The sequence below is a fragment of the Oncorhynchus mykiss genome, chromosome 7 (assembly GCF_057628025.1).
Source record: "Oncorhynchus mykiss isolate SJ-2025 chromosome 7, ASM5762802v1, whole genome shotgun sequence".
In the NCBI taxonomy this organism is placed as follows: Eukaryota; Metazoa; Chordata; class Actinopteri; order Salmoniformes; family Salmonidae; genus Oncorhynchus; species Oncorhynchus mykiss.
In genome coordinates this window covers 47,204,322-47,217,869 of record NC_143028.1, presented here as the reverse complement: position 1 = coordinate 47,217,869, position 13,548 = coordinate 47,204,322, and the positions used below count along the sequence as shown (strand labels likewise).

At 43.8% G+C, this 13,548-nt stretch overlaps 1 protein-coding gene across 7 annotated transcripts in view; it reads left to right on the top strand.

Annotated features, from left to right (window-relative positions):
* The window catches only part of LOC110527983 (polyhomeotic-like protein 2), a 56,336-nt gene extending 43,891 nt beyond the window's left edge, over window positions 1-12,445 (top strand). For all 7 annotated transcript variants that reach the window (XM_021609659.3, XM_090241157.1, XM_090241156.1 and 4 more), the window contains exons 10-15: window positions 8,682-8,887; window positions 9,555-9,687; window positions 9,800-9,920; window positions 10,314-10,434; window positions 10,537-10,843; window positions 11,059-12,445. In XM_021609659.3, the coding sequence (XP_021465334.3) occupies window positions 8,682-8,887; window positions 9,555-9,687; window positions 9,800-9,920; window positions 10,314-10,434; window positions 10,537-10,843; window positions 11,059-11,213 (1,043 nt within the window). In that variant the 3' untranslated portion in view covers window positions 11,214-12,445. The remainder of the gene's footprint in view (window positions 1-8,681; window positions 8,888-9,554; window positions 9,688-9,799; window positions 9,921-10,313; window positions 10,435-10,536; window positions 10,844-11,058) is intronic.
* Window positions 12,446-13,548: the final 1,103 nt, after the last annotated feature.

The window sequence follows — 13,548 nt, the reverse complement described above, 5'->3', positions numbered from 1 at the left end:
GAGGTTAGTGGAGGAGTGGCGAAGCGAGTTCTGTGCCATCTCGGCCCAGGATACGAACACCACCCACTCCCCCGGCCGGTCCTGGCAATAGGACCGCAGAATCCTGCCCACATCCTGGTTCGTTCTCTCCACCTGCCCATTACTCTTGGGGTGAAACCCTGAAGTAAGGCTGATCGAGACCCCCAGATGTTCCATGAACGCTTTCCAGACCCTAGACGTGAACTGGGGACCTTGATCAGACACTACAGTGCCTTGCGAAAGTATTCGGCCCCCTTGAACTTTGCGACCTTTTGCCACATTTCAGGCTTCAAACATAAAGATATAAAACTGTATTTTTTTGTGAAGAATCAACAACAAGTGGGACACAATCATGAAGTGGAACGACATTTATTGGATATTTCAAACTTTTTTAACAAATCAAAAACTGAAAAATTGGGCATGCAAAATTATTCAGCCCCTTTACTTTCAGTGCAGCAAACTCTCTCCAGAAGTTCAGTGAGGATCTCTGAATGATCCAATGTTGACCTAAATGACTAATGATGATAAATACAATCCACCTGTGTGTAATCAAGTCTCCGTATAAATGCACCTGCACTGTGATAGTCTCAGAGGTCCGTTAAAAGCGCAGAGAGCATCATGAAGAACAAGGACCACACCAGGCAGGTCCGAGATACTGTTGTGAAGAAGTTTAAAGCCGGATTTGGATACAAAAATATTTCCCAAGCTTTAAACATCCCAAGGAGCACTGTGCAAGCGATAATATTGAAATGGAAGGAGTATCAGACCACTGCAAATCTACCAAGACCTGGCCGTCCCTCTAAACTTTCAGCTCATACAAGGAGAAGACTGATCAGAGATGCAGCCAAGAGGCCCATGATCACTCTGGTGCGAGCAGCGAACGGTTGAAAAGCATGCATTTGGTTTTGCTAATGTTTAAGAGCAGTTGGAGGCCACAGAAGGAGTGTTGTATGGCATTGAAGCTCGTTTGGAGGTTTGTTAGCACAGTGTCCAAAGAAGGGCCAGATGTATACGGACAAACAAGCTAAGTGTCAATATAGAGACAAAGTAGAATCGCAATTCAACGGCTCAGACACGAGGTATGTGGCAGGGTCTACAGTCAATCACGGATTACAAAAAGAAAACCAGCCACGTCACGGACCAGGATGTCTTTCTCCCAGGCAGACTAAATAACTTTTTTGCCCGCTTTGAGGACAATACAGTGCCACTGACACGGCCCACAACCAAAACATGCGGACTCTCCTTCGCTGCAGCCGAGGTGAGTAAAACATTTAAACGTGTTAACCCTCGCAAGGCTGCAGGCCCAGACGGCATCCCCAGCCGTGCCCTCAGAGCATGCGCAGACCAGCTGGCTGGTGTGTTTACGGACATATTCAATCAATACTTATCCCAGTCTGCTGTTCCCACATGCTTCAAGAGGGCCACCATTGTTCCTGTTCCCAAGAAAGCTAAGGTAACAGCGAAACGACTACCTCCCCGTAGCACTCACTTCCGTCATCATGAAGTGCTTTGAGAGACTAGTCAAGGACCATATCACCTCCACTCTACCTGACACCCTAGACCCACTCCAATTTGCTTACCGCCCAAATAGGTCCACAGATGATGCAACCTCAACCACACTGCACAAGAGGAATACCTATGTGAGAATGCTGTTCATTGACTACAGCTCAGCATTTAACACCATAGTACCCTCCAAACTTGTCATCAAGCTCGAGACCCCGGGTCTCGACCCCGCCCTGTGCAACTGGGTACTGGACTTCCTGACGGGCCGCCCCCAGGTGGTGAGGGTAGGTAACAACATCTCTACCCCGCTAATCCTCAACACTGGGGCCCCACAAGGGTGCATTCTGAGCCCTCTCCTGTACTCCCTTTTCACCCACGACTGCGTGGCCACGCACGCCTCCAACTCAATCATCAAGTTTGCGGACGACACTACAGTGGTAGGCTTACAGGGAGGAGGTGAGGGCCCTTGGAGTGTGGTGTCAGGAAAATAACCTCACACTCAACGTCAACAAAACTAAGGAGATGATTGTGGACTTCAGGAAACAGCAGAGGGAACACCTCCCTATCCACATCGATGGGACAGTAGTGGAGAGAGTAGTAAGTTTTAAGTTCCTCGGTGTACACATCACAGACAAACTGAATTGGTCCACCCACACAGACAGCATCGTGAAGAAGGCGCAGCAGCAGCAGCGCCTCTTCAACCTCAGGAGGCTGAAGAAATTCGGCTTGTGACCAAAATCACTCACAAACTTCTACAGATGCACAATCGAGAGCATCCTGTCGGGCTGTATCACCGCCTGGTAAGGCAACTGCTCCGCCCACAACCGTAAGGCTCTCCAGAGGGTAGTGAGGTCTGCACAACTCATCACCGGGGGCAAACTACCTGCCCTCCAGGACACCTACACCACCCGATGTCACAGGAAGGCCATAAAGATCATCAAGGACAACAACCACCCGAGCCACTGCTTGTTCACCCCGCTAGCATCCAGAAGGCGAGGTCAGTACAGGTGCATCAAAGCTGGGACCGAGAGACAGAAGCTGTTTTTCAGTCTCAAGGCCATCAGACTGTTAAACAGCCACCACTAACATTGAGTGGCTGCTGCCAACACACTGACTCAACTCCAGCCACTATAATAATGGGAATTGATGGGAATTTATGTAAAATATCACTAGCCACTTTAAACAATGCTACTTAATATAATGTTTACATACCCTACATTATTCTTATCATATGTATACGTATATACTGTACTCTACATCTACTGCATCTTTATGTAATACATGTATCACTAGCCACTTTAAACTATGCCACTTTGTTTACATACCCTACATTACTCGTCTCATATGTATATACTGTACTCGATACCATCTACTGCATCTTGCCTATGCCGCTCTGTACCATCACTCATTCATATATCTTTAATAACATATTCTTTATCCCTTTACACTTGTGTGTATAAGGTAGTAGTTTTGGAATTGTTAGATTACTCGTTGATTATTACTGCATTGTCGGAAGTAGAAGCACAAGCATTTCGCTACACTCGCATTAACATCTGCTAACCATGTGTATGTGACAAATAGCCATGAGGAAAGCGTGGCCAGCTGTAGAGAAATGCTTATTGAAATGTTTTGATTATCATGGATTTATCGTAATGACTGTGTCATCTAGCCTCAGTGCAGTGGGCAGCTGGGAGGAGGTGCTTTTGTTCTCCATTGACTTTAGTGTCCCGGAACTGTTTTGGGTTAGAACTACAGGATGCAAATTTCTGTTTGAAAAGCTAGCCTTTGCTTTCCTGACTGACTGTGTATATTGGTTCCTGACTTCCCTGAACAGTTGCATATTGCGGGGACTATTTGATGCCATTGCAGTCCACCACAGGATGTTTTTGTGCTGGTCAAGGACAGTCAGGTCTGGAGTGAACCAAGGGCTATATCTCTTCTTAGTTTTATATTTTTTGAAAGGGGCATGCTTATTTAAAATGGTGAGGAAATTACTTTTAATAAACGACCAGGCATCCTCGACTGACGGGGTGAGGTCATTATCCTTCCAGGATACCTGGGCCAGGTCGATTAGAAAGGCCTGCTCGCAGAAGTGTTTTACTTCTGCGAGCAGGACAGTGATGAGGGGTGGTCGTTTGACCGCGGACCCATAGCGGATGCAGGCAATGAGACAGTGATTGCTGAGATCCTGATTGAAAATAGCAGAGGTGTATTTGGAGGGTGAGTTGGTCAGGATAATATCTATGAGGGTGCCCATGTTTACGGATTTAGGGTTGTACCTGGTGGTTTCTTTGATAATTTGTGTCAGATTGAGGGCATCTAGCTTAGATTGTAGGACTGCTGGGGTATTAAGCATATCCCAGTTTGTCACCTAACAGAACGAACTCTGAAGGAAGATTGCCCCCCAATCAATTCACATATGGTGTCCAGGGCACAGCTGGGAGCTGAGGGGGGTCTATAACAGGTGGGAACAGTGAGAGACTTATTTATGGAGAGATTAATTTTAAACATTAGAAGCTCGACATGTTTGGGCATAGACCTGGAAAGTATGACAGAACTTTGCAAGCTATCTCTGCAGTAGATTGCAACTCCTCCCCCTTTGGCAGTTCTATCTTGACGGAAAATGTTGTAGTAGGGGATGGAAATCTCAGAATTGTTGGTGGCCTTCCTAAGCCAGGATTCAGAAACGGCAAGGACATCAGGGTTGGCGCAGTGTGCTAAAGCAGTGAGTAAAACAAACTTAGGGAGGAAGCTTCTGATGTTAACATGCATGAAACCAAGGCTCTTTCGATTACAGAAGTCGACAAATGAGAGTGCCTGGGGACACGCAGGGCCTGGGTTAGCCTCCACATCACCCGAGGAACAGAGGAGGAATAGGATGAGGGTACAGCTAAAGGCTTGCAAAACTGGTTGTCCAGTGCGTTGGGAACAGAGAATAAAAGGAGCAGATTTCTGGGCGTGGTATAATAGATTCAGGGCATAATGTGAAGACAGGGGTATGGTGGGGTGCAGGTATAGTGGAGGTTAACCCAGGCACTGAGTGATGATAAGAGAGGTTGCATCTCTGGACACGCTGGTTATACTGGGTGAGGTCACCGTATGTGTGGGAGGTGGGACAAAGGTATCTAAGGCATGTACAGTGAGACTAGGGGTGCCGCAGTAAACTAAAACAATGCTAATTATCCTAAACAATAGTATACAAGGCATATTGACATTTAAGAGAGACATAAAGCGAGGCATAAAGCAATCACAGGTGTTGATTGGGAGAGCTAGCTAAGTCAACAACGAGTGAGACAACAACCACTAATCAGGGAAGACTACAACAGGTAAAATGGCAATGAATGGGCAGAGAGGGTCGGTTAACTACATACAGGGCCTGAGTTCGGGGCTAGTGCCAACAGGTAAACAAAGTAGAGTACCGTGATAGTCCAGCTGGCATCAGCTAAGTAGCCAAGTGATCATAGGGTCCAGTGTACAGCAATAGATGAAACAGGGAAGCCGCTAGGTAGTTGTTACTAAGCTAGCACACGGAAGACACGCCGTTTAAAGTTAGCAGTCCGGGGTAAGTAGAAGCGTCTGCTCCGTCGTCCGGCTAAGGCCGGACAGCTGATGGAATTACGTCTGCGGACCAGTCGTGGTGGTACGGAGGGGCACCGTGTTGACGAAGGGACCGGGCCAGATGGCGAAAGAGGTATTGTAGTTGTGATAATTTTGTTTGCTAGCCGGGAGATGCGCCTGGCTCAGGGCTAGCTTCGGGGCTAGCTAGCTGTGATGATCAATGGTCCAGGGTTTACGGCAGGAATCTGGCGTTGTAGTGGAGAAAAACAGTCCGAGGCTGGCAGGTATTATCCAGGCTAAAAAAAACGGCTGGTGCCTGAGCAGAGGGTAAAGGCCGCTAGCAGTGTTTTAACAATGACTAAATAGCTAGTAACTTAGAATTAGCTGGCTACCTTCTGATTAAAGTTTTTGCTATAGGGTCTAAAAAAAATAGCGGATCCTTGTCAGATTGAGAGAGGCGGGTTACTGGAAGGTATATTTAATTTAAAAATGGGATTGAAAAATAAATTGGAATATATACAAAAAAGACAAATGCAAAAAGTAATCGAGAGGACAACAAACCGCATCTGCACTGCTACGCCATCTTGGATTATATGTATAATCGTGCAATAACCAAAAAAGTGTTGCAAATCAAAATATATTTTAGATTCTTCAAAGTAGCCACCCTTTGCCTTGATGACAGCTTTCCACACTCATACTGTATGTTCCATGGGATAAATCCCAATAATGTTTTGCACCAGAAAATCCTAGAATCTAGACGTAACCGACCGCCTTGATTCGGTCTTATGTAGCAACATTTGAAAGTTGATAAACCTGTAACTTCACTTTTGAGAAAATGGCCTTGAACGTGTTGGTACATACTGGAGAGCTCTTCTTTTGTCTACACCCATTCAGCATCGTTCACACCCTTTTAAGTTTTAGCCCCCACCAATACTCAGATTATTTTACTCAACCTGGTAGAGCTGGTAAAGGTTTTTTCATGTTATCCGGAGCGTCAGTGACTGTACTTCTTGCAACAATTGAATTACGCTTTTTCTGCCAACATTTACTGACACTGGTCATATTCAACGGGTGTTGAGTGTTTGTAAATTCACCAGTTATTCTATGCTGTGGCACACAAGATTGCTCTGAAATCGAACACACCGAAATGGTTACTTGCATATTGGCAAGCTAGCTAAACAATGAACCATAATCACAACTCATGATGTTACTACCCTGCATGAATCTGCAGGTAGCTAACCAACCAGGTTCAATGTTAGCTAGCTAACATTAGGCTATAACTGGCCAAGCAAGTGGTTCTGAGATATGAATAATAAGATCATACAGGTAATGTTAGTTAGCGAGCCAGCCAGCTAACGTTAGCTAGCTAATACTACACTAACTTGAAATTAAACCACTTTCTGTCAAAATTAGAAACGTGTAATATCTGAAAATGTAGCTAGCTAGGCTATCTTACCCGTATATATCATGGATGTATGCGTCTCCTGTTGGATGCCATGGTTTCCCTTAGTTTGAAGATGTAATCAGGAGACGGTTGTTTTCTCCATCTCCTTAGCTATCATACTCAAATTCCACTGATTTCACAACTCGGTCCTCCATAAAGTGGAGAGCAACACTTATGCAGTTTTACTACGTGGTGAAAAAAAAATAAAGCTGTGTTAAACAGGATTACCTAGATATACTGACCAGCTCAAATGGACAGACGCCTGCTATATGGCAGACCAATCCAAACTCGTCTCTCGGCATGTCCAGCCCACTCATTCTCAGCCAATCATGACTAGCGGGAAGGTTCCTGCTTTTTCTGTTGCTAAACCAACTATGCTTGTAATTTAACAATTTTATTCGTATATACAGATGGTATACACGTTTGTTATTAAGACACATGAAAGTTCACATGTTCGAGAAGGCATTTCTGCCACAAAAAAAACACATTTTGATGAAAAAACATTTTTTAAGTTCAAACGGCTCTCCTGTGACGTAGTGACCCGCGATATGCGCCTAGTTTCCTGAAACGGGTCACATATGCCCTAATTTAGTAAGACATTTACACACAGTTGATAAATTATGCACCAGGTTTGGAGGCAGATCTGTTCTTAATGTTTGTCAGCTGTGCTCGTGGCTTTGGTCAGGGATGAGGAATCTTGTCTGGTTATCCCCAATGGAACCATTGAGGAGCAGTGGACACGGTGTTCCTGTCGGGGAGAGTTAAATGTCAAATTTGTTATGGACAAAAATATTGTGCTTTAATCTTTTAGTCAAATGGAAAATGTGTTTTATGATGGTAGTAGTCTTAAATTTTCGCTCATTCAAAATGCTGAACATGCAGATCATATTAAAAGGTTCCGTTTTTATTGCCACTGTTCTTGTAAAAGTGAAATATGTAAAGCCACAAGGCTCTTTTTTTTATGACTAGTGCTTGGGTGTGAATGCATAGTCGAGGTGCTCCGCTTGCCACTGAGGTTCAAAATAAACAGACCGTCATCTTTGATGTCTAAAAATAGAGGCAGGACCTCTGGCTCTCTGCTTGGACCAGATTGCAACACATTCAGAGCCTACTGTGTGGTTGAACATAACCCAAAGTTGCAGAATATAGCCAACTGCTCCTGGTATTTATTATGCTTACTTAAACCATATTTTGTGCAGTATCCTGTAGTATGTTTCCTTATAAAGAGAATGAAGGTTTCTTTTGGTTTGCAATTGTGGAATGTTATGCTACATTGGGTCACAGGACCTGCATTTGTATAAAGACTAAAGAGTGGTTCCTGTGTGTCAGTAGTTGCTCAGATAGACTTGAGCCCTGTGAATTAGCAGGGCTGAGATTATTCACATGAGAAGAACCAGAAATGTCTGTCGACATAAGTGTTTTTATTTTCATGTGTCTAATTGTTAGAGTATAAGTGCAGAGTACATGTCTATGGAGGAAAAAGAGAGGGCGGTACCTTTTTGAAGTATTTAATTATTCTGCTCTGCCCGCCTCTCACCACTGGTGCAGGGCTCGATCGAGCGAGTGTCTCTGTTCTGTATTGCGTGCTTTGTAGTACAGTTATTTCTTTGAAAGAGAGAGGCAGGCCATAGCGCGTGCTTGTGTATTGAATCGGATAAAAGCACAAGTGAAGCGGCAGGAAGAATTTAGGTGAGCCAATTCTTATTTCCCTTTTGAAATGGAACAGTTGTTGAACTTTATCAGTACTTTTAAGGGTTTTAACATTTTTGCAAACAGCCACGGAAGTGTTTGTTGTTTTCATGAATAGGTTACTACTTCATTATGGTAGCCATAAGTATTTTTGTGGCGGCCGTTTTCGTATTTTGATATCCTGATACATTTTCATCAGTAACTAATGTGTATCTAGTGAGTTAAATTATAAACGCTTGGTAATGGAAGTGGGCCCCTTACACAGGATTTGACAGGTGGATGATCGATATAATTATTTACATTAGTACTTGAATGACTAGAGAAGACAACAGTAGTACACACCGTGAAATAATATTGTAGCTCAATTAGTAGTGACATGAATACATTCTAAAACATTGAGTACAAATGTGGGCCACATCATTGAATGATGCAATGCGTTATCTGCTCCTTTTTAATTTGTAATTGGCAGGAGTCACTACTACCAACAGGGTGAATGCTGCACCTGGGACTCCACCTCCAGCCATGACCTCGGGAAATGAGAACGAGGCGCCCACTCTGACAGGGAGCATCCCACAGAATGGGGAGAACAAGCCACCCCAGGCTATCGTCAAGCCCCAGGTCCTCACCCACGTCATTGAGGGCTTTGTCATCCAGGAGGGAGCTGAACCCTTCCCTGTAAGTGCCTTCTCCCATGGTACTCCTTAGCAGCTAGGAGTAAACAACATGCCACTATCTCAAGAGTGATTTCCCACAGGGGCATATTCCTAATAGCAACAAACACAAACAATCCTGCAACGTCACTCTCTGTGCTAAGCAATGACAAAGGGCAATGTCTTACTATTGTTTGCCTTGGTCATAAATTCTAATAGCCTTCTGTAGTCCAAAATATTGTTCCATACAGAGATGTCTGTGAAAGAAGGCACACAGATGTTAAGACCACAATTAAGTGTTATTTTTGAGAGAGGTGGGGCGCAAAATGTTGATACGCACTTGAGTGACTGTGCCTATTTGACTTATCAATTAACAACTCCCTGTTTCCTAGTGGATGTTTGCTGCACAGGCTTTATTATAGCTTATGGACACAGCATTGTTAGTTTGCCATTGTATTGCTGTCATAGGGGTGGCAGGGTAGCCTAGTGGTGTTGGACTGGTAACCGGAAGGTTGCAAGTTCAAATCCCCGAGCTGACAAGGTACAAATCTGTCGTTCTGCCCCTGAACAGGCAGTTAACCCACTAGGCCGTCATTGAAAATAAGAATTTGTTCTTAACTGACTTGCCTAGTAAAAATAAATAAATAGCTTGGAAAGAGTGCTATTAAGCCATCACATGTTGTCTTCCCCAGATTGAGCGGTTGCCTGTGATGATGGACAGCCCAAAGAAGCTGCATGAGCAGCTCTCCTCTGACCCCGACAAGACTCCTGTTAGTAACCCCACCAACACCACAGACTCTGAGACAGAGGAGCTGACCCCTCAAGGTAAGGGACGTCGTGATTAAAGCCATCTTATTTGGCAAGCAACACATTTACTTTCTAAGTGCTACAGCTCCATAACGTAAGCTTTCATGGAATTATTTTGATTTGTCCACAGAATTAAAAGACCAAGAGGATTCAGATTCTCCCAAACTGAGCTGTGAATTCTGTGGCTGGGTGGACTTTGCCTACAAATTCAAGGGGTCAAAACGGTTTTGTTCCATGGTGTGTGCAAAAAGGTAATTCACATTTGGGGTACCATTTCTAATCAATCAAATGTATTCATAAAGCCCTTTTGAGCTGTGAATTCTGTGGCTGGGTGGACTTTGCCTACAAATTCAAGGGGTCAAAACGGTTTTGTTCCATGGTGTGTGCAAAAAGGTAATTCACATTTGGGGTACCATTTCTAATCAATCAAATGTATTCATAAAGCCCTTTTTACAAAGAGCAGATGTCACAGTGCTTATACAGAAACCCAGCCTAAAACCCCCAAACTGCAAGAAATGCAGATAGATGTAGAATGTTTAGATCCTTTCAGTGGATTAAATCCATCATGGTCAGAGCTCCTCAGCAGTGTTGCTTTGAGATGTGGGATGGGAGTGGACATAACTATTATCCTTGTTGTGGAACAGGTATAATGTTGGTTGCAGGAAGCGGATAGGCCTTTTCCATCCAGAAAGGAGCAAAACATCCAACCGCTGGCACAGAAGGTCACACAACAGCGGCCACCAAAGTATCGATTCTAAGAAGCAGGTAGGATAATCTCCTACTTCTCCACTGACATCACAGGTCCTCTGTGAACAAACATGCTCCCCTCAGTGACACCAGAGCTGACTCATGGGTTTTGTGTTTCAGAAGCTGTCCCCTATGCCTCAGCAGACCCAGGGGGGTTCAGTGTCCTCCCCAATTCCCTCCCAACCCAGCCAGGAAGAGTCCAGCCCCTGCTCTGACATGTCCAGCTATGAGGAGCCTCCGTCGCCCCTGTCAGCAGCCAGCTCAGGGCCCCCAGCACCCCAGGCGGTGTCACTCCTGGCAGGGAGAGGCTCGGACCAGGAGTCCCCCCGGAGCCGAGAGCTGCCTCTCCTCACTCAGCACTTCCTGCCCAACGACCCCACCAAGTGGAATGTGGAGGAAGTATACAAGTTCATTCTCTCCCTTCCAGGTAAGTCTCATAAATACAGTATTTAGCTTAGGCCTACACCATAACTATATTCTTCTGTAGGCATGATGATGTGATGATGATAGTAAGCTTATTTCCCCTCTGGGGATCAGTAACATTTATTAATTCCTCAGTGGATTGTCTTATGTAGACAGTGTTCATGCTTGTCTTTGACGTTAGATCATTTATTTAATGGGTTCGCTGTGGCTTGTTCCTAGGCTGCCAGGAGATAGCAGATGAGTTCCGCACTCAGGAGATAGATGGGCAGGCCATGCTCCTACTGAAAGAGGACCACCTTATGAGTGCCATGAACATTAAACTGGGACCTGCACTTAAGATCTACGCAAGCATCAACATGCTCAAAGACTCTTAGCCATGATGGATCGATATGGTGCTGATGTGTGTGCATTTGTGTGTATGTCTGTGTGCGTGTTAGTCTGTGTTTGGTGGGAAGGAGTCATACTCTGGGACAAGATTAAACATGTCGCCATCGCACTGATGACTACCTTACCTCTGCACTACCATTTTTCATCCCACCTTTGGATTGGCTCCTTCATGGTACATTTATCCATGGCCTGCAGACAGGTGGACAACTGATCATTCCATTGGTTGTCAAGGAGAAGTTTCCAGGGAAATACTTTAATGGACTGACTGCGTTAGAGTAATGGCACAAATAGTGCTAAAAGCACTGCAAGGATATATTTGAGCTTGTAGGAAAAGATGTGAAAATGTGGGTATATCTGCATTACTTTCTTCTGAAGTATAATTGTGATTTTTAATTATCATTGTGGTATGTTTTATTTTGGTGCTGATCTGATGTTATTGACAGCCGTACGTGTACAGTATGTTTGTCAGGGAACAAATGAAAGCCAGTCACCAGTTTGAGTCTTATACAACAGATGCCTAGCTCCATTTCATAATGATCAGCAACTATACACTGCATGGCATTTCACTGTGCTCAGAGCAGTTTACGCTGTTACTTTGTGACATTGATACTTTCTCTGTACATTTTACGGGCTTAGAGAGACGATCTTCTTTCCAAATGCGATTTACCAAGATGCCATGCCTTTATTTATTCCTGGGTCAGATTTCACATCCTGTGAGGTCTTCTATGACTGTAGGGTTGACCCATGCTATCTATGGGTTGACCACAAGGCTGAAAAGATGCGTAACTCAATGAACTCACTGTGGATGTTCACCATCATACCTCTTTTATTCCACTAGCACTTAAAATTATTGGTTCTCTTCTCCATAGTTTAAATTAATACAACCAACATTACTTGATTGGGTTTGAAATTCAAATATTTGGTTTGGTGAGTTGTCAAGATCTGTCTAAAGCTACCTTTAAGGAATTTGCTTTTAAGTTATCCATAATGTTTTATATAAAAATTGTTAAGTATTTTGAAATATGCAAACATGTAAATATCATGGCTTGGGGAAGGTGTCTTTTTAGTGTTTTTATAAAAAAAATATTGTATGCTTGTCATGTGATGAATGGTCAATTGTGTTTTTAATTGTTTGAGATGATGCGTTGTCAAATGCCTGTATTTATCGAAGTACTGAATTTGTTACACAACATTTTTCAATGATAAATCTGCAACATAATCAGTTGTATGTTTTTATTTTTGTGTTAAAATCTATATTTGCTTGAGTTTGATATTATGGCATGTCGGTACAGTAGCAAGACCAGTAGCTTCACTGATCGCACATAGTCCTTTGGGTGGATTGCAGTTGTCTCCAGAACTCCGAAAGATCCTCCTTCCTTCCTGCTGTCTTGTATCATTATTACATGGGACATGTATTAGTGTAAGTACATGGTAACACATTTATCTGAATTATATTGTCACAAATGTAGCCTGTCCTCTAGTGGTGCTTAAAGGGTAGTGATTGTACAACAATTGAAGTACAGTGGGTTTGAATATTGAATAGGTTGGTGTATTGAATACGTTAATAGTGGCTGCTTTCAATTATAATATATGCGATTGAATAGTTAGGATATGTGGCAGACAAACGTCACCATTCAGTGCGCGGGAAGAATTGATCAGTGATTTGGGATTATTTTAGTCCCTAGTGTTATGATTGGTGAATCATTTCCTATCACTCAAAAAGTGATGTGTGGTCTGGGGTTTTGCTTTTAGGCTTAGCCATAGTCACTTCTAAACTCAGCAAAAACAGCAACTTTTTCAGGACCCTGTCTTTCAAAGATATTTTGTAAAAATCCAAATAACTTCACAGATCTTCATTGTAATGGGTTTAAATACAGTTTCCCATGCTTGTTCAAAGAACCATAATTAATGAACATGCACCTGTGGAACGGTCGTTAAGACACTAACAGATTACAGACGGTAGGCAATTAAGGTCACAGTTATGAAAACTTAGGACACTAAAGAGGCCTTTCTACTGACTCTGAAAAACACCAAAAGAAAGACGCCCAGGGTCCCTGCTCATCTGCGTGAATGTGCCTTAGGCATGCTGCAAGGAGGCATGAGGACTGCAGATGTGGCCAGGGCAAGAAATTGCAATGTCCATACTGAGACACCGAAGACAGCGCTACAGGGAGACAGGACGGACAGCTGATTGCCCTTGCAGTGGCAAATCACGTGTAACAACACCTGCACAGGATCGGTATATCCGAACATCACACCTGTGGGACAGGTACAGGATGGCAACAACAACTGCCCGAGTTAAACCAGGAATACACAATCCCT